Genomic DNA, 21483 nt, shown 5'->3' on the forward strand with positions numbered 1-21483 from the left:
ACAAGCTCACCCGAGTGTTCGCCAGGAACATCACAGGTACATACGTGTTTTGCAGCAATTCTGGAAGACCCGACAATGTTTCCGTTATTGTCCAAAACATCAATTCCTTCTTCCAGCTCTGTGTGCCTCATCAGGACAACATTGCAGATATTGGCACTAGCTGAGGATGAGAAAAGCACGATGATTAGCAATGCAGCCCTGGTCAATACCAAATGGTAGGCTTCTGTTCGCCGTGACAGCCCTTCAGCTTTGCTTGCATCAATCTGCCAAGAAGTTTATGCAAGTCAAGGAGCCACTCTTATACCAAGACAAAGATGTGATTCTTAAGAGGAGAATAATAATCAAGATAACTTTCTTTTAGTTGCAAAAGGATCTGCTGCCACAATCAGAAACGTATTGACGCAAAGAAATACCAGTATTTCCAGATGTTGGTGTTCCACCATGCTCACAACTCCCATAGAGATTCTTCACTCGACATTTTGAATCAACTAAAAGCCAAACACATCCCTGCACTGGGCTACCAGTTGGTCTTGGCCAACCAGGCACTGCTGATTGACAGCTGCTTCTTCTGATGGTACATCCCAGAGCTGGTTTTAAGTCCCGTTACTAAGCCAGCAGACAAACTCTTCTTAAATTATGGACTTTAGCAGGTAGGATGGAAATACACTGCAAGGGATTTCACTGAGCTATGAAGGACAGCTTAGATGTGAGCTCTTAAAGAGGACAGAATTGGTTTTTTTAATCAAATAAGACAAGGTTGGGTTGTTACCATGGACATGTATCCCATTAGTAGGGGTCCTGCTATTTGCCCTTATTTCACATATTTTAGAAAATAAGTCCACTGAGCCATTTTTCCTCTATTAGAGACCTGCTTGTTTGCTTTAAACAATATTTTTCCCGACTGCAACACAAACCAGCAGCGATTTGGAGGACTCTGGTTCCCAACATTCACATTTCCCAAATATCAGCCCTGCATTCGCCGTGGAGGCAGGGGCAGCTCTGGGACCCTTTCTGACACCCGCCCGCCTTGCCCGGCCTGCGGCTTTTGTAGCCTTCTCGTGGTGACCCCGAATTCTACTCCTCAAGGAACGTGCTAGAGTTGGCGTTGAGGAACATCTTTCCCAGGTGCAGCTCCTCTCCAGGGCCCAGGCACTTCTTATATTTTTCCAAAGAAAAGCTGCTAATTCCTATAAAAGTTCTGGGTTTGATAAAGTGGCATTTTCCAGCACGCCCCCCCCCCCCATTTTGTTGCAAACTTTCCAACCATAACTGAAACAAACTCACTGTTGCTGCAAGTACCGCTGCTTCCAAAAATGTGTTTCTGTACTGCTTGATGGGTTAATATTCGCTAATTAATCTCAATTCATGTCATATAACAAATGTCTAATTTTTTGAGGGTGGTGGGTGGGTGAGCCCTATACGAATGCAGCTCTCTGCAATCAAGGATGATTTGTGGTGACAAATGCTCCTTACACTCAAGAATAAGAGGAACATACACACACGCACACTCTGTCTCTCTCTTTAATATTCAAACTACCGGACCACTCTTCCCATCTATCAAAATATCTGTGTTACCAACCCTTCAGTTCCCTCATCCAAGATAAGAAAAAGAACAGGCATTTCATTTAAAGCAAGTTTAGTCCCTCTTTTTTTTCTCTTTTTTAACACTCACATGCCCCATCCTTCTAGCTTTCAGTCAAGACTGAACATATAAAAACACGCCAGCAGAGATGCTCTGGCCAAGCCTGGATGCAATGGCACAAGGCTCTTGTGAGACTCATGATGGCGTGTCCAGACCCGAAGCTCCCACCACAGCTGGATGCTTCTCCAAGTCTCTGGATCCTATCAGGGCTTCATTGACCAGGTCCCAGATTCAAAACCTGATTCCAGCCCGTTTGTCTGAGACAGGCAACTGTCTTAGCTGCCCCCATTCTGCTTCAGTAGAACAGTGAGGAAGCAGAAAATGCTGCTAATTATGGGTAAACTTGAATTTTCTGGAAGTTTCAAATACGGGGGGGGAGAATGAGATATAAATAAATATATATGAAGACCATTTCATTTTCAGAATTTGGAAAAAAAACCCATGGTAATAGAGCCTGGAAACTACTTCTGTGAAAACACTTAGTGACATATTAGAAATTGGTTTCAGATACAAAAGCAACCCACTATCCTACTTCTGTATGTCTATAAATATCCTTTCTAAACCAGGGTGCTCTCCACACACGAAATATGCCCTTCTGCACCACCTAAACACATTTAACAATTTTAACCCTACCCACAAAAAAAAAAAAGCCCAAGGAGAAGAAATCCTTCCTCCTCCTCACCTCCCTCCCCTCCAACGGGTATCCTTCTACCAGCTTTAACTTCCTTCTGATCAGGTTTGGGATGCCACCTTTGGGGTTTTGGGGGGTTTTCTGGGGGGTTTTTAGCCTCATACATCTCCAGTATAAAGTACACCAGCGACACCCCTTACCTTTGTGACAGCTATCCACACCCAGTGCTTGAGAAGAAGTGGGTAAATTGGGTTCTTCACATTGATGTCCTTCACCACCTACATCTCCAAGAAAGGGTCAAGCCCCTTCTTGTTCAAATTCGGGAATCATGGCTCTCCAAAACACAGAGCTGACACGCTCCTTCCCTCCTCCTGCTCTGAAAACCTTAACGAAGAACAACCTCACCGCCCAGATGATGCGCTGGGGTGGCCAACGTCAAGCATGAACCCCTTTTCCATCAAGCCAGCCGCTGGCTATGCAGAGCCTTGGCCATTTCCATGAGCTCTTCCATCTGGGTTGGTTTGTTGGATCTGTCCCCTGGAGCTGGGGAGGATTTTTTTGACAGCTTGTGATTTTCAGCTACTACAAATCACCTTTGGCGGAGGGTGAGGGCACAGCCTGACCTCCTGGCACCCTGCTCCAGTGCCACCAGCCACGACGTGGGGATCAGAGCAATCGGAGCCTGCACCAGCTACCGGGTACTTTCATGACTGGCCACAGTCTGTGTTATCACAAGTAAGGCCTGGATGCCCCTGCAGATATATCCCCATGCCCTGCCCTTGTCTCAGGGTCCCATGGTGAAAGTGGATTTCTGTTAAATATGCCCTACAGGCAGCGTTTCTGCAGATACGGTTTTGTTTATCGGGCAAAGACAACTGTTACACGACTCAGAGAAGACAGACGCAACATGTGGAGCATCTCTGAGGGCAGTAAGACCCGTAGACCAGTTTTCCCAGTGCCTATCCCAGCTTCCCAAGGCTTTACAAGACTCTATTGACATCCCTGCTGGGACTCTGGCTGTCTTTCACCTGAGCAACAGCTGCGCTTCCCCAGGTCTCCATCTCGTGATCCCTCGGGATGACAGACCAAAAGCTTTGATGCACACCTCCAGTCTTCCAGCTGCTATCAAACAGCACAGCTCAGCTGAGGTCGATGGAAGAGGGAGGCAAAGAAGGGCAAGGGGAAAACTGCTTAATGGTAGTGGAGCAAGAGCTTTACACCAGCGCCTGGCTTTTCACGTAGAAAAGGTGAAATCCTGCCCTTTAGCTGGGCAGTTCAAAAGCAATGGGAAGACGAATCTTAGTTAAACAGTTTGTCCAGGCCTGCAAACCAATAACTTGCAGCTTTCAAAACCACAAAACAGCAATTAGTGGGAGGATTCCTGATGCCCTGGCACATAATGAAGCATGACAGTACACAAATAAAATAAGAACTAGGGAATTAATTACAGGCTAAACAAATTAATTATGGGTCCTCAATCAATGCCAACACAAGCGTAACCTCTTTCTCCTTACACCTTGGTATGAAAATACATCAGCCCAGCGGCAAAGACTTCCCACGTGCATCTCTGACTCAAACCCAGCCTCGGAGCTGCCTCCCTGGTCTTGCACTCACCTCTAGTGCCCTCCTGGTTATAAAAATCAAAAGAAAGCTGAAACCCTCTAAAAATATATTCCAGGCAAGTTCCAGAAAAACAATAACACCGTCCACAGATTCCCTATATAGAAGCAAAGTGCTCAGAAATAAGACTGAGTGCAACCTACAGGCCACAACTCCTGTTACCCACTGCTCTGCAAACAGGGCAAGCAGCTGGTTTTCTGGCAGACAAAATTTTAAAAAGCCCTAACAACCTGGGGCCTTTATAAATAAATGAGCTTATATAAAAAATTACCCTTACACCACTGTTGATTTCTTCACATCATCATTTGCTGAACATTGTAACCATGGGCTTCAGCAAAGGCTGAGTCCAGCATGTCCCTTCCCTCAAACACCAAGCAGTTAGCTGATAAACTGCAGAAGGGTTTATTTTGTGCTCCAATAAACCAACGGTAGCCTTAATTCTTCACACACTACGGTCTTTTTTTAATCAGTGGCTCTTAGAAAACTGTATATTCAGAGTAAGAGCATTTCATTGCATTTTTATTGTTAAAAAATAACCCAACGCTACTGCTTATTCAAGGATTTGATTTGACATGATTCAAACCAGATCTTGCAAATTAAATGCTCTCAAATTTGGACGGTCGAGGACCAGTCAACGCCGATCATTTTTTAAACTGCTTGAGAGTGGAAAGCGCAGCTTGATAAAGCTTTGCGAGCTGCCTCTGCCAGCAGTTTTGCATCGTTTTCCTGCCGAAATGTTGCTTTGCACCATCCTGTCGCTGCCTGCACCAACTCAGGGACCCGCCGCCGAGGGGACACTGCAGTGACAGCGTAAAGCAGGAAGGAAGGAGTTAGGTGACCATCCCAGTGGCTTTTATCCACTGGTAGGTTTACAGCCAACACTTTGATTATAAAGAAAAGGCATTATTTCTTACCGACTGCAGGGAATGGCACAAACCTCTGGATCAAGAGACGAGTGGCGGGAGTAAACTTGTTTGCTCTCTGAACCAGAACATTAAGGCCCACCTTTGAACAGAAAAAAACCAAAACAGACAAGCAGAAACATTTAGCTACAAGGAGCAGGGCAGATACCACAGCTTGCAGACAGCAGCAGAGCTCTTCAGGGGGACAGATTGGGGTCTCTCTCCATGCAGAAGCATTTGAGAACTAAACCCCCCTCCCCACTGCAGGGTTTAGCTGTGTTGGGCCCAACCCTGCATTCAACGAAGGGTTGAACCCAACCGTTGGGCCCAACCCTGCATTCAACGAAGGGTTGAACCCAACCGTTGGGCCCAACCCTGCATTCAACGAAGGGTTGAACCCAACCGTTGGGCCCAACCCTGCATTCAACGAAGGGTTGAACCCAACCGTTGGGCCCAACCCTGCATTCAACGAAGGGTTGAACCCAACCGTTGGGCTTAAACGAAGGGTTGAACCCAACCGTCGGGTTGAACCCAACCATTGGGTTTAAACCCTTTCTAGTCAGAAGACAGGCTAGAAACCCCTGCAACGCCGTGCGGTCCTTCTGGAAATGCCCCGAGCTGCATTTTTACCCAGTCCACTGGCATTTTCCCCATACAGCACAAAATCGTTAGGGCTGGGAGTCATCACCTGGCTAGGAAAAAGCCAAATATCAGTGGTGGTTGTTGGCCCAACACAATTCATTCCTCTTCCAAGGGTCCGTGCAAACTACACCACCCCACTCCAATGCAAGCATTTGGGGTATAAAGGAGCTATTAATAGAAACGAGAAATAGCAGGCAGTTTATTATAACCATGGATAATTTTCTTGTTGCCTCCTCCAACACTTGAATAATGCAGAGCTCTCTGCAGTTTTGCAGGAATCTAAGTCATTGTGTATGTTAATATAAACAGCACGGAGGAGAGTTGCTGCCTCGTCAGCCTCAGCGTGGTTGGATAGTAGCGATAGTCGGAGAATTTCCATCAAAATTTGTTTCAAGCAGAACTGGGGTTATTAATTAAACGAACCTATTTGCGGGGAATGACTTCTATCTTCTCTCCCTTACAATATTTTCTCTTTTCCATCCAAAAAAACCCAAACACGCAAACAAAACCCAACAGCCCCAAACCGGGAATTTTAGGCCGAAAATGGAAGTCTTCAGCAACGCCTGGCCAAAAAGTTTTCAGCCAAAAATGCAGCAAAATTAAAAAAAAAATTCAGCCAAAGCCAAAAACCTGCCAGCAAATAGTGATTTGGGGGCTTTTTTTTAAAAAAAAAAAAAAAGAAAAGAAAAGAAAAGAAAAGCATGGGGGAACATATTTTGCAAGCTGCTACATTATACATGCATCCGCAGTGCATCTCGTCTTTTTGGAGGCTGCGAGGAAGATGTTGAGAAGCACAACTGCTGGGTAAGCCCTGCATAAGTAGAGTGCTGGTTTTCAAAACCCATGGAGCGTTTCCAGAGCCCCGCGAGGCTTTCACCAAGACCCCAAGCAGGAACCCTTCTTCCTCTCCTCGGCCACCACGACTCTAGTGCTGAGCCCAAGAGCCACGGCGCTTCTTCTTAGTCTGGGCAAGATTGAGGGTTTTGTCTTATCTTCTTCCACCTCAAAAACGACTGAATGATTTTTTTTTTTTAATTTTCCAAGTGCTGGGATGCGTATTTGCAAAATCTGAATGCTTCCAGAAGTTGTAAAGCAGTCTGAAGCGGGTGGCTTTAAGAGTAAAAGTAAGACAGTCTTAAGCCTGGCTTTGCTGGTACTGCCCCATGGATTCGGGTATTTATACCCTGGGTACAGTTCATCTGTCTAGATGACAAATTTTGTTGGGTTTGAAGCCTCTGCTTGTAGGTTTGATGGAAGGATTTGACCGCGAAGTAGAAGAGCAGCAGCTTTTGAAACAGAAAAGATGAGTCTGGGAGAGACACCGCTGTGAGGCTAGTGGTAATAAAAGCATTTTACTTTCAGATTCAATTTGGTGCTGCAGATGAACTCGCTCCTCCACTTACAGCAACCACCCTGCTGTGAATATGAAATTAAATGTTGCTATAGATTTAAATCCAATCTCCCAAATTCCCAACACGAGGACTAGATTTAGGAAACTAATGAGGGGTTGTTTTTTACAGTTTTGAAATTGCTTTAGCCAATCTGTGAACTCTTTCCCGCAGGTCACAAAGTGGGATGAGGGTAAACAGGTCAAGGAGAGCATCCAACAATGAGCAGGTACTCCTCAATCTCAGACCACCGTAAGCAAAAGGGCCATCAACAAGGAGAGCTTAATGACTTTCATTCCTAGGGGCTGGCCAAAGAACACCGACTATTGAGGCAAATTCCTCACTAAGAAAACAGCAGCAGGAGTATTATCATTATCATCACCCTGCCTACAGCCTGAGTCACAGATCTGGGATCTACAACACCGGCACTGTACAAGCACGTAACAGTCAGCCAGGTGGGATTCATCGCACCAAGCGTGGTAGAATCATAGAATCATTTAGGTTGGAAAAGACCCTTAAGATCATCGAGTCCAACCGTAAACCCAACACTGCCAAGTCCACCACTAAACCACGTCCCTAAGCACCGCATCTACACGTCTTTTAAATCCCTCCAGGGATGGTGACTCCACCACCTCCCTGGGCAGCCTCTTCCAGCGCTTGACAGTGAAGAGATTTTTCCTAGTAGCCAATCTAAACCTCACCTGGTGCAACCTGAGGCTGCTTCCTCTCCTCCTCTTCCTACAGGCTCCCTTTGCAGCCCAGCGCAGAGAAATGAGCCTTTTTAAGGGTTTTTATTCTCCTCCCAAGACAGACATTTATGGATGCTCATGCGAAACGTCCCCAACAATGCCCATTCATTCCCACTGACTATCAAAGGAGTCCAGGGATGCAGCTCAGATGAAGATATCTGGTTATGTCTCAACTCAGGCAACACAAGTGCTCCTCCTTGCAGCTGGGAGCTTTGGGCATGGATTTGCAGTACTGGTTTCAGTGCAGTACTGGTTTCAGTGCAGTACTGGTTTGGGATATTCCTGCACTGTGACCCAGATTAGGGGACAAACACAGATTTTTCCAATTACCCATTTTTTGAGATTTCTTTCTCCAGAGCACTTCCTTGATCTGGTTGACGGAGCATCCCGACAAGCTGAAGACAGGGGATACATTACACCACGACTGCTGCTAACATCCCGCAACATGAAACCAGGGCCAAACGCTGTCAACGGGAGAGTCAACCTTACTACTACGCCTCCGGCAGCACTCTGCCCTTCCTCCCTCCCTCTTCTTCAAGTGCCGAGAATTCCTGCTATTTATTTTGCTACCGGTTTCGTTTTCAGCATCAACAACATTATCTCAGCAGAAGGACAGAGTTCACGGTGTTGCTGTACTTGAAGCTATACCATCAGACACTGTCACAGCATGACTGTGGAATAATAAACCAAGATTTCTCCTGTCTTTTCTTCTCCTCTGTCTTAAGAAGTTCTGACCTCATGTCCACCAAGACATGAATTTTAAAAGCACAGGAATTTTTGAAAAAATCCCTGCTTTATTTTTTTTTCCTTTATGACTATTAAGATTTTTGAAGCCTAAGAGATGGCTTTTGAATGCCTGAAGTTGACAACGACCGAGCCATTTCATAAAGGTCTACACCTCCTAAACCAGTTCTAGAGCAGTAAATACATCAGCAGTTCAAGAAGTTATTTCACTTAATTTTGAGAGGGAATTCTTATCAAATAAAGGAATATTAGGAGTCAAGCAAGCAAGGTGGACATTGGTTGGCAGTTGACGCCACCTGAACATCGCTGAGCACCTCTCTAGACTTCATTAACTGCGCTGGCGAGATCTCCACTGATTTAAGGGACTCAACTTTCCCAGGTTCCAGTAGCACTGGAGCAACCCGGACCACTGCAGCTGGAGCTGGCTGCTCCAAGTGACCTAGAAAGTCAACTTGGAAGGAGGGGCTGGCTCCAAGGAAGCTTATCCTTCAGCCCTCAAATCACCAGATTGCTGAATTAAAACGCTAATTGGATCTGATGAGCCCCATACAGCCAAACTAAAGAAAAGAGCATTAGGAAAAGGAAGGAAAAAAATCGTTCATTAGGGCTGAGAGGTGAAGATGGAGGCAGAGAGATGGAAAACTGGGCCGTCTACCAACTGGAGCTTTACCAAGTCAAGGAGAACAGAATGGAGGAGTATAAGGGAAGGGAAAGCAATAACAATCCGAGTGGAGAAGGAAGTTAGAGAGGAGCAAGAGTAAGGAAAGGAGGAAACGAGTCACACCCAAGATGACTGCAGAAGAGATGACCGCAGTAGCCCCACAGATGGATGATGCTTCAGTGGAAGAAAATGGTGTAGTCTTGAGAAAGAAGCCAGACTGCAGGAGAGGTATGAGCAGGAAAAGAGGGGATTAATGCTGATAATGAGACAAACTTGATTTGGCAGATGATGGAGAAAGGAGGACGGCGGGGGCCCATGCCCATGCCCAAGACAAGAGGTTGTTGTTTCACCATCGAGTTTTCCATGCGTCTGGATCCTGTGCAGAGGCAACACCACACCTGGGCGCTGCGGGGCTGGGCTGGGGCAGAAGGAAAGGGCACGGATGAGAACAGATTTGCTGGAAACGAAGACACACCAGTGAAACAAGAGAGAAAATGCTGCAGAGAAGAACAGGGAGTTTGGAAGGTGGCAGCCGGCGAGGACCCGGCAGTTGTCAGGTACTCCTGAGCCCAGAGGCAGGGTGATGGGCACTGGGTGCCTCCCCAGAGCACACCATGTCTTTGCCTCCACTACACCAAAGGCTCAAGGCTGCGCCTTTGGGAAATGGCTGCTACAGCTCCAACGATTTACAGGCTCGATGGAGGAATCACCGGGCTGGGTTTGCAGTCTGAGTGATCACACCACTCTCTTTGGGTATCTTCTGGTATCTGGACTTGGTATCTGTGAATCATTAGAGAAGAGGAGGTGCAGGAACGGGAGCTTTTGAGCACAGCTGTCCAGATTTTAGAGCCGGGCACCGCTTAATTTAAAAACTTTAAGCAGCAAACAGAAGTTTATCTTCAGCTCCTCCAATCCGTGATTTTCCTCCTGCTCCTGGCTCCCCGCAATGGTTCACCTCCGAGGAGGTGCCCAACCATGCTCCGTCCCCTCCCATCCCTCGCCCGACTTTGCACCGACTTCCTCCAGCTTCTAAGTGCTTCTTGACCGCCCTAAGTGGCGGACAGTCCTGAAGGCAGTGGGTGGCCTCCCGCGCCGTCTCACAAGCTGATTACGGGCATCACACCAAATTCGCAGGCTGTCAATGCAGCCGCTCCACACGGCTCACAAACAATTATCAGGAAGAAGGAGCTGGGATTAAAAAAATCCACAGGGGCGCCTCCACCTAGAGAGGAGAGTGAAAAATTGCATATGTGTGTGTGTGTGTGTTAAGTGTGCAATGGGAGCAGGGAAGGAGGAACAACCCATGGCCGGTGGCACCGACGGCACGGGAAGGAGCAGGGTTGCTGCCCTGGAGCGCTGCGTGCAAGGATGCTCTCCCTGCCCCGAGTTGCACGCAGTCGAGACTGAAAACTGAGTCCAACAAGCTCCTGTCCTTCCTGAACACGGAAAAAAATAATCAAGATACTATTTTTTTATTGCTCATGAATTTTATAAGTGTAATGAGCCAGCCCAACTCTAATTCATTTAATTAAAGTTCTTAGATTCTCCTTCTAGCTTTGGTTAGACACCGTCAAGCATCGCCTGGCTTTATTTTAAAGGACAGAGCTGTAAATGTGACTTTCTATTATTCTCACCCCCCCAGCATCAGAAGATTTTTAAACCTGTGTACAGGCGCAAATGTATCCCTTGTAAAATGGTATCAGCGATGCAGTTCGCTGAGCTGTGGGAGTCAGGGCTGCGAGGGCAGGTATTGCCAAAGCCGGCTGTGACACAACCATTACAATGCTAATATTATTTTGCCATGATAATCTTAGGCTTGAACAGTCTTCACCTCTCAGCTTCCTTTGGAGAAGAAAAACAAGATTTCTGCTGAAATCCTATGGGATCGTGAGAATGTCTTGGGTTCTAAGGGATGTTTTCAAGACAAAGCACATTTTAATTTTGCAAAATGCTAACTTTTTTGGGGGGGGAAATCCAGTTTGTTTAAAAATATCATATTTCTGATGTCCATTTGTCCAGAAGTGGTCTCTGCTTTAATCTGATCTCTCAGACCCACACTGGGCTTTGCTGATTAAACTCCTATACAACTTCTTTTTTTCTGACACAGCCAAATATAAAATTTAGGAGTTACAATTTTTGTGTAACCTCTGTGCTCGACCAGTTCCGACTGCGGCTGAGATTCCTGCACAAATTATCATCTATGAATCCCATGGGAATACAATGAAAAAATCTCAAAGACAAATTATCGTGTTTCAAGAATTCAGAAGCTCTGCAGAAACGCTACAGTAACTACAGGAGTCCCCCAAAAGCTGTATTTTCTTGGAAATAACATCACCGAGGCTTCTGTACAGGAACAAGTTGCCCCAGGATGACTTACTAAGTCACCCTGCATTGGAGAGGAGTGATTTCCCACTGAGAGAGCAGTCCTGGAGCATCTAGGTTTGAGTTTCTGCTCTGAAGAGCTTCCTACATCGGTCCTGACACCAAGTCAAGTAGCTTCTGCCTTTGTTTCCTAACCATGCAACAGAGCTGAGAGCCAAGCCCAACCTCCCAGGGCACCCCAAATATCTGCAGGGGCTCCCATACAGCGTGCTGGGGGCTATCGCAGCACATACGCTACTCCATAGCGAGAGCTCTGCCCTTTGCTCCTGTCCAAGTGATCTCGTTGCATTTAACTTCAGCAGATTGTTGCTGGTTGTTTCTTTGAACTCCTGTTACGGGCTCGTGGAGGCACCAGCCTTCAGCGGGCAGGTAGGCAGGAGCGGCTGGAGGGACTAACCTCCACCTTGGCTCTGCTGGTTGCAACCACAGACTCACCCAAGGCATCTTTTCCTTTGCCCCAAGCCAAGGAGCACTCGCACACTCCACTTCTGCACAGCCACTGTAGGGACAAGAGGGGTGACAAGAAGCTGAAGGAAGGCAACATCTCCAACTGCTGCAGCAGTTCGCTGGATGAAAACGTGTCCGAATCCTCAAACCAAGACCAAGAGTGTCAGGGGTCCTAAAACTGATTTCTATAAAACTCTATACTAGCAGGAATGCTTTTTTCCCTTGCATTTTTCCAAGGAAAGAAAGTATCACAGGATACCTCAGCAAACCAGATTAGGTCATTAAAACTCTCTTGTTTCTCTCTAGTTTTAGCCTAGTTTGGTTTTATACATATTCAAGTTTAACTCCACATACTTTCACAGTTTGTGAAAGCAGCAGGTGCACACCACACAGTAAGCCAGGACATCACTAAACCATACTGGCACTGGTTCCCTACCTCCACTGGCTTGTCCAGAGTCAGGATTTAGGGTCAGGAAGCAAGGAGGCACTTTTAAAATGAAAAGACCTGGATCTGCCTGGGAAGAGATGCTTTAAACACCCTCCTGTACACCAGAGTCACGACAGTGACTCCAAGGTGAGTCATTAGTAGCTGATAGCATCAAAGTTATTAATGGCATTAATCACCTGATTTTTTAACTCAAGTTTACCCAGTAAGGTAAGCCACAAGGAAACGTTCAAGTCCTGGGCAGGTACATTTTAAGTGTACAGATCACTACAAAATATTCAGCCTGGCTGGCAGTCATGGTTACATGACATTGCATCTCTATCTTTTACACAAAAGATGACAAAACACCTACTTTTGTCAGAATTTAGCTCAGGTTGCTAAGTGAGAACAACGTATTTATTTGCCTCTGTACAGACAAGACCATAAATCCCAAACTTGCACCTAATAAAAACCTTCTGAGAAGTTATAAACGCTGGTATATTTGAAAGGGGAAGGAGGGAGCCTGGCTATTGTATTAATTGGGGAAAACCCCACCATCCCTCCACTTCAGAGGTGCCTGATCTCACACATGTGTTTTTGCTTCCCTTTTCATCAGGGGACAATCAAACCCCTATCAAAGGGGAAAGCTCAGTGCCACCGTGCCTAGGCAGTCACGATAAACATTCCCTGGTTAAGTTACATACACCTATATAGGTAAAACACGCTTTACATGCCTGCCAGGCTTGCTGCGGTCTAATTAGAGCCCATCCTGTCAACAGGGGAGGACAATGCTGCCAGCAGTACCGATGTACGTGGCACCTCCAGGGCACATGGAGTGGACAACAGATGGACAACGAGCTAATGACCTGGGCACCAAGCTGAGTGACAATATGCTGCTTACTGGGAGACGTCAGATACATGGCCAGATGATACTGGCAGAAGAGAGAAACCCCTTGGAGAGTCTGCATGGGATCTTCGGTATCACAAGGAGCTAGATTTGGAGCCGGTCTTGGCAGAACATGAAGCCGTGATTGTGGAAATTAAAAACCTGATGTGCAAAGCTCTTATCCAAAGACTATGGAAACCAACGGCAATAACACCACTGCTGTGAGATCACAGAATCACTAAGGTTGGAAAAGACCTGTAAGATCATCAAGTCCAACCATCAACCCAACCCCACCATGCCCATTAAACCATGTCCCGCAGTGCCACATCCACAGGTTCCTTGAACACCTCCAGGGAGGGTGACTCCACCACCTCCCTGGGCAGCTTATTCCAGTGTCTCACCACTCTCTCAGGAAAGAATTTTTTCCTAATATCCAGCCTAAACCTCCCCTGGTGCAACTCGAGGCCATTTGCTCTTGTCCTGTCGCTTATCTCTTGGGAGAAGAGACGAACACCCACCTCCCCACAACCCCCTTTCAGGTAGTTGTAGAGAACGATGAGGTCTCCCCTCAGCCTCCTCTTCTCCAGACTGAACACCCCCAGCTCCCTCAGCCGTTCCTCATCAGATTTGGGCTCCAGACCCCGTCAAGGAGGGTGTATGGAGAAACCCAACAACTCACCACCACGGGCTCCAGGTGAGGCAACCCCATGGCTGACACCACCGGTCTCCATTCTGCTGGTCTCAGCACCAGTGACAACCCAGAAACCAGAGAGCGGCTGCTCACAGCCCTTGTCTGGCTCCGGTTTAATTTGTAGGCATTTAATTGCAGCTGCAAGAATCCCTTCTGACCTCAAACTGAAGTTACAGTCTAAGGCCATAGTAGCGAAGAGCTGAATCAGCTGCAAAAGGGATCAGCAATACAGTAGCAAATCGAGTCTGGACCTGAAACTAAGAAACCTACTTATAAAATATGTATAAAATGGTTATTAACAATAAAATTGGGTTTGATTACATAGCTTTTTTAACCTTTTAAAAGCATGACAAAATTAGCGGAGAGCAAGAGTGTGTGCGTGTGCCGGCTGGAAAGGGTTTCTGTATAATTACAAACCCTCCGATCGGTACAGCTCTTGGCGCTAGAATATTTGGTGGGGGGGAAACATTTAAAATATGCTTGGTCTTTCTCAAGTCTTTTTACTACTCTCTGCCTTTGTTTGCCTTGCTTAGGAAAACCAGCTGGTACTAATTGCGCTTCGTACACCACCATCGTGAACAGCAGCCAGATATCAGAAAATAAGGCTTAATCACAGGAATCCACTCAATTGTTTAAAAAAAAAAAAAAAACAATTACCACTCAGCGTTTGGCAAAGCAGTAAAACGAGTGCAATCAAAAGAAAAGGCAGGAAGGAGGCTGATGTATGGAGAATGTGATAAAAATAAACTACAATCACAGAAGGAGAAACAGAAATCTAGGTTAGTTAACGGTAATCAGACTTGTCTAAACATATTGTCCGCTGCAAGCGAAGCTCAGAGATGTCGCACGCTTGTGCGGAGCAGGTAGCCCAGATCTCGGCACGTGCCCGGCGGCAGAGACGGTGCAGAAGTGTCATGGAAGAAGTTAGAGATGGAAGAGATCTGTGACTTCAGCCTTGTCACCTCTTTTCCCACACTCAGTCTTAAAATTATCCCTTCTGATGTCTTTGCTAGCCTCACTTCAAGTGATTGCCTCACCTGAGTACTGCATGGGAGAAGAGAGAAAATTCTGGACCTGGCAGAGCTTTCCTTGCCTGAAGCTATGCTATGAATTGTGCTGAGCTGAGAGTAGGTGGAAAAAAAAGGAATATTGGGGAAAAAAAATTGAAATACTGAAAAATATTGAAAAAAAGAATATTGATTCCTCAAAAAACTCATCCCAAAGGGCTGCAAATTCGGAGTCCCAGGTGTAGCACTGTATCTAAGAGAGAAGCGTTGCCTCTCTCTGACAGCAATTCCTCTCTCTGAGGTGGGAAAAGAATCAGGTTATTTGCAAAGATTTGCTAAGACTTCTAGTTTAATTGCGAGAAGCGTAAAGCCAAAATCTGCTCTGCTGTATGCGTGAGAAAGCCATTTGTTTGTCCCTCTCGTTAGATAAAGACACGGAGGGTGAAGACGATGGGAAGCACAATCACAAGTCAACTGATCTGTCATTTCATGAGCCTTCTCCCCGCGTCGCTTGCCAACTGCAAACATGGAAGGGGCTCACGTTAATTAATACCGCGTCTCAGCAGACCACTGGAGGCAGTGGCACTTGTTTTCAGGTCATCTGGTCCTAATAGGCTCACACTGGGAGGTGATTTGTTGTTAACTGACAGCAGAGATCAGTTAATGAGGGCTGAGGCCTTACAATCCAACGTAACAAACCTCAGGGCTATTTCTAGATTATTTGTCATCACCGTTTAAAAAAAAAAAAAAAAACACCAAACCAAAAACGCTCGAGGAGATGCTGGTTATTAATCCAGATATTTGCAACATAAAAATCACTCCCTGCTCTGCAGGCTTTTCCCTCGGCTGCTCTGCATCGGGAATTGAGCAAGCAATAAGCGGTGCTAAGGATTATCAGGACACAAGCTATTCTGCAGTAACACGCACATCGGTAGTGTCCCCGACGGCTCGTCTACATGGGGACTTTGGTGTGCAGCGACTTCATCTCATTTTCGCACACCCTAAGCGCCATAGCATGCTCCACTTTGGAAGCAGACCTCCTTCCCACATCAGGAAGGAGAAAGTATCCACGAAGGCTGCTGCCCTTCCCCGCTCCCCCAACCACATTGTCGGATCTAAGGAAAGCTCCTGCCTCCCTGTAACAATGTTCTGACCCTCAGAATACCACAGCGACAAACCCACTGCTATTCCAGAGCTCACAGTACTCTTTGCACACGCTAAGGGCATCCCAGTGGGAAGCCCGGTCTGGCGGGATCATCGTGGCACGCACTTACACAAGAAGGCAGCAACACCTTCTCGGCATCCGCACCACTGAAGGAAGGCTTCCTCTTGCACAAGCTTGAAATGCTTTAAATACAGAATACTGTGGCATCATCTTTCCTCATGGTGCTTTTAAAGCCCTCCCATGATGGACAGCCAAGGTGTGCAAGACAACCAGGCACTGGGGCTCCTGCTGGAGATGCACCTACAAGTTCTGTGGACAGAGAAATCCCAGCATCGTTTCAGTTTCTGCGTTTATTCAAAGCTTGTTGCTCTGTACAAAACACTGGTTCCTTCACCACCAAGGAGTAAACGGTACAACTAACAGAATCACAGAATCAGTAAGGTTGGAAAAGACCTGTAAGATCATCAAGTCCAACCATCAACAAAAAAAAAACCCAAAAAAACCAAAAACAAACACACACCACCATGCCCTGTAAGCCATGTCCCACAGTGCCACACGTTCCTTGAACACCTCCAGGGATGGTGACTCCACCACCTCCCTGGGCAATTTATTCCGGTGTGTCACCACTCTCTCAGTAAAGAAAATTTTTCCTAATATCCAGCCTGAACCTCCCCTGGCGCAACTTGAGGCCATTTCCTCTTGTCCTGTCACTTGTCACTTGGGAGAAGAGACCAGCACCCACCTCTCTGCAACCCCCTTTCAGGTAGTTGTAGAGAGCGATGAGGTCTCCCCTCAGCCTCCTCTTCTCCAGACTGAACAACCCCAGCTCCCTCAGCCGCTCCTCATCGGACTTGTGCTCCAGACCCCTCACCAGCTCCGTCGCCCTTCTCTGGACACGCTCCAGCACCTCAATGTCCTTCTTGGAGTGAGGGGCCCAAAACTGAACACAGCATTTGAGGTACGGCCTCACCAGTGCCGAGTTCAGGGGCACCATCACCTCCCTACTCCTGATGGCCACACCATTTCTGATACAGGCCAGGATGCCGTTGGCCTTCTTGGCCACCTGGGCACACTGCTGGCTCATATTCAGCCGGCTGTCAATCAACACCCCCAGGTCCTTTTCTGCAGGCAGCTTTCCAGCCACTCGTCCCCAAGCCTGTAGTGTTGCATGGGGTTGTTGTGACCCAAGTGCAGGACCCGGCACTTGGCCTTGTTGAACCTCATACAGTTGGCCTGGGCCCATCGATCCAGCCTGTCCAGATCCCTCTGCAGAGCCTTCCGATCCTCGAGCAGAACAACATTCCTGCCCAGAGATACAGACCACCACGGGATGAAGAGCTGATCTACCATCAGCAGACTGATGAGCCACCCATGTGTCACCAGCGGTGACAGCCACACTAACAGCAGACCACTGCTGGTTTGCTGTAATTTCTTTCATCTACAAGTCTTGGTGTAGCTTTTCACACTGCTTCAGAGAACGAGTGTTTCTCACAGCACCACTGATGGTCCCTTCTGCACTCTGAACCTATCTTTCTGCTTCAGCTCCTTTGCAGTCAGCCTAGGAGGAACCAGAGATTTTAACGACCTGCATCAGCTGTCCCAAGATGGACATCGCATCGCCGCTCGCCGGCCAAGTGGTTTCCTTACCAAAGCCTGTCAGCTTCTTGGGGTGACAAAACTGCCAACATCACTTCTCCGTGTCTCCTGCCCTCTATCTGCCCCTGTTGCCAAAATGGAGAGGAGCATTAATGCCAACAACGTGGAACCAGTCATCATCCCTCCGCTGCAGCTGTGCTGGAAGGCAGGTTGTGAGCACCAGCAGCACATCAAGCTAGAGAGCTTCGCTTTACTAATTCACAAGGTGGAAAAAATTCTGAGCTAAGGACCGAGGAGGACAGCCAAGCTCCCCCGTGCTACACCAGGAAACAGTGGACAGAGAACGGCTGCTAACCGAAGTGCTGAGGTTGGTGGGATGGGGACTCAGATTGTATTTCAGCTGCAAAAGCGTGGAGCTGGTGTGGACACATCTTCACGGGGTGATGAAGAGTGGGAGCTCACGCCAAGGCGAGGCTGGTCTGTGTGCGCAGTCTGGGTTAAGCCTGCAGCGAAGGGATAATACAGGTGACAAGAGAGGAGCATTACGGCAACCAGTGAGCAAGCCAAGCCAGCAATACGGAAAACTATCAGGCAGAAGCATATCCAACAAAAGGGACAGTTTCCACTCAAACCTGCAAGGCACTTCACCAACTCTACACCCTTCGCTACCACTGGTGCGGTCTGGCAGCTGCAGAACACAGAGATATACTTTGTGCAGACTTTCTGCTGTCCACTGTGGACGTGATGTGCCAAACTGCTCACTGCCAGTTCCCAGCCAGGAGCTCCTGCCTCCATAATTCTCCTAACGATCCACAGCCTGCTCTAGACAAACCTTTTACCTTGTAAAGAAATCTAAACAAGTTCATGCAGCTTTTTCCCGACGGTGAATGGGGGAACCTGGGTACAAATGGCGTGGTGACCAGGCTGAGTGCTGACCTCCTCCCACGGCACAGTCTGTTTTCAGAAAAAATGCCTGGAAAAGGATGTCTGTGGCTTGAGAAAAAGGAAAAGAGTCTTGGCCAGAGGAAAAAAAAATATAAACTGCTGTGAGATCTTTAATGTCCCAGCAGAAAAGGTACAACCATACGTTGCAGAGGCTTATTTGAAAAGCCAACGTAAGAAATAACTTCCATAAGTTGCTCCTGAAAAATGTACCTGCCTCCTTGGGAATTAGCTGACCCTGCTAACCACGTCAACTGGTGCTTCTGGGCAACGCGAGTATTAAAAGGCTGATGACTGCACCACGAGACCACGATTTTAGCACTGTTAAAAGCTCCTCTCTTACAGAGTACTTCAGATATGACTTGAACACCATTTCCAGCTCGAACACTGTCCCCAGGTGAAAGACGGCATTTCGAGCACTGTGATTCTTTCAATTCAAGGTGCTGACCCGCCAGGAGAACATCTCCAACAGCCCGCCTCCATTCAGCATGTCAGCTCTCACACTATCACTCTGCAGCCTCAAAGTCACTCTTTTAACTCGGACTAGGCTAATTCACCACGAATTAACGCACGCGTGGATAATCTGAGTTTACCCAACAGCAAAGCCACGGTGCAGAGACCCGGGCAGCGCACAGTGCAGGACATGCTGGAAGCCATCAGTGGCAGAAGTCTCCTTCTGTTGAAAAGTTTGGGCATGCATGGACAGAGACACCTCATGGTTAAAATATTTTGTGGTTATGTAGACTGAATTCTGTCAATTAAAAGATAAACATGCTTGGCAATTCAAACAAACATCTCAAAAGCACTGCAGTACTACTGTAAGGGAGCAGTTACTGAGTAGTGAAATATATAGATATAAAGCGTTACCCACTGCTATTGAGACAGCACTTATGACAGCTCCCAAGTAGCCCTGGATGAACTTGGATGTCGGAGAAGGCTTTGGAAAGAAAAACAAAACATATTTTCAATAAACAAACTTCTGGTTATTAAAATGCAACCGAGCTTTTTTGTTTGTTTTGTTTTCGTTTCATTTGTTTTAAAGCAGAGACAGGTTTAATTTTGTCATATTGTTCTGTGACACACGGTCTGTCAGCTAGCAGCGGCAAAAGCAAGGAAAATTGTAACCTCATGTGCAAGGTTAAAGGGAATGGAAAATTAATTGGCATCAGAAAATTATAATAGTAGCAGCTTAAAGGAAGTATGCGAATGAAATTCAGCAAACGGTACAAAATTAGCATTCTTACACACTAGTGATGAACCCCAAACTCTCCACATTAAATATTTGTCTTTGAAATGTTATCTCAATCAGCTGGATGGGTTCCAACTCAGCTTCCCGTCTTAAGCTTCCCACATCCTGACATGGGATGAATGAAGGCTAAAGCGATGGAAGAGAGCAGGAACAACCCCACCACTTCCCGGCACCACCGCTGGTAGCGCATATAAAGTCCTCGGGAGATGGCAGTGTGACCATGGAGCCGCCTCCTGCTATCCAAAAACCCAGATACCATGTTGCTTTGTGCTCATTTACATATCAAATTAAATAATTTCATACCAGTTAGAACTATATACTGGTTCAGCTCAAAGGCATTGAGCGTTACTTCTATGCCTCGAGTGATTTTGAGATCCTGATGCCATTTACAGCTGAGGTTTAAAATGGAAGTCTACACAGGAGAACGGCCAATCTAAAAATTCACCATAGTGCCGACTCCTCAGTTTCTATTAACAGCGAAGAGACAAGACTTATGTTTCCGTGTCAAAACAGACCTAACGCGCTGCACGCGACGCATATGTTGGGTCTCCTCACCTTTGTCGCGTTGCGGTTTGCATAGTTGACGCAGGCATTGTGGCTCTGATTCAACCACTAAAGAGGAAACAAGAAGAGAAAGGCATAAACATAACCTCACAAAAATAAAAAAAAATAAAAATCTATAAACGTGGGAGTGCCGCCGGAAAATTCATGTCCCTTTGGACCTGCTCACAACTTGCCACCTCTTTTCAAAGGCTCATGCGTGCCCTACGTCTGACTTAATGCCCTTCAAAGTGAGGGACAGAAATCCCAAGGCACCCAGTGCCCAGAGGGCAGTTCTGCTTCCCTGTACGCTTGAGGTGCAACTCTCCTCCTGGCCCAATCCACCTCCACATGACATCTCGGTGCTACGGGTCTTTCTTTTCATCAGCACCAAATCCATACTGCTGTTAAGACGTAGCAGTAAGGCCAGCAGCCTTTCCGTCAGTCACTTCTTAAGCTCCACGGTTCTCAAACAGAGGGTCATAGGAGGCTCCAGCTGAGGAACAGGAGATGAGCAGATGTACCACCTTACGGACACGGATGCCACTAAACTGGTATTTCTGTCCCCAACCTTTTGGAGCAGGACTAGTCACCAAAGCAGCATGGCAGCAGCTGGGGATCAGTAGCACCGCGCTCCGGAAGGGGTTTTACCCCCGGCAACTGCTGGCAACGTAAAGAAAATTACAGTTTTCATCCCCCAAACCCCATGTTCGCAGCTCAGAGCATGTCAGAATTGGACTCCTCTCCAGCTGTAGCCAGAACGAAGACGGAGGAGGAGGGGGAATGAAGTGAGGGTGAGGAGAGGGAGTGAAACGAGGCACTAAAACACGGGGATCAGCCCAGTCATTGCCAAGTTCGCGGCCCAAGAGCACGTTTTTTCCTGCTGATCAACTCTCTAGCCTGGAACTTTGCACCTAGCAAACCTGGCTTTTTTGTTTTCTTTAAGTAATATTTTTTTTAAAAAAATTACAAAGTCAGCTTGCCAATACATGCTGGAAATCTGCCTCAATTTTCCAGATGTGGAGGGGCTTTTTTTAACCCCCGCAGCTCATATCTAGATTAGCAGGTCCACAGGACCAGGCTAGAACTAACCTGAGACATGTACATTTTGGGCATCAGCAACAACTGCTTCACTGTACAAGCCTGCTCCTTTAGGACCCAGTGTTTGTTAATGC

At 47.0% G+C, this 21483-nt stretch overlaps 1 protein-coding gene across 1 annotated transcript in view; it reads right to left on the reverse strand.

The window, feature by feature from the left end:
* SFXN5 (sideroflexin 5) overlaps positions 1-21483 on the reverse strand; it is a 106246-nt gene that overhangs the window by 34579 nt on the left and 50184 nt on the right. Inside the window, exons 9-12 of the mRNA XM_059817851.1 lie at positions 20324-20380; positions 19391-19456; positions 4808-4898; positions 45-160 (exon numbers count right to left, since the gene is read on the reverse strand). Coding sequence (XP_059673834.1) covers positions 45-160; positions 4808-4898; positions 19391-19456; positions 20324-20380 — 330 coding nt within the window. The remainder of the gene's footprint in view (positions 1-44; positions 161-4807; positions 4899-19390; positions 19457-20323; positions 20381-21483) is intronic.

Source organism: Gavia stellata, chromosome 5 (assembly GCF_030936135.1).
Source record: "Gavia stellata isolate bGavSte3 chromosome 5, bGavSte3.hap2, whole genome shotgun sequence".
NCBI classification, from domain to species: Eukaryota; Metazoa; Chordata; class Aves; order Gaviiformes; family Gaviidae; genus Gavia; species Gavia stellata.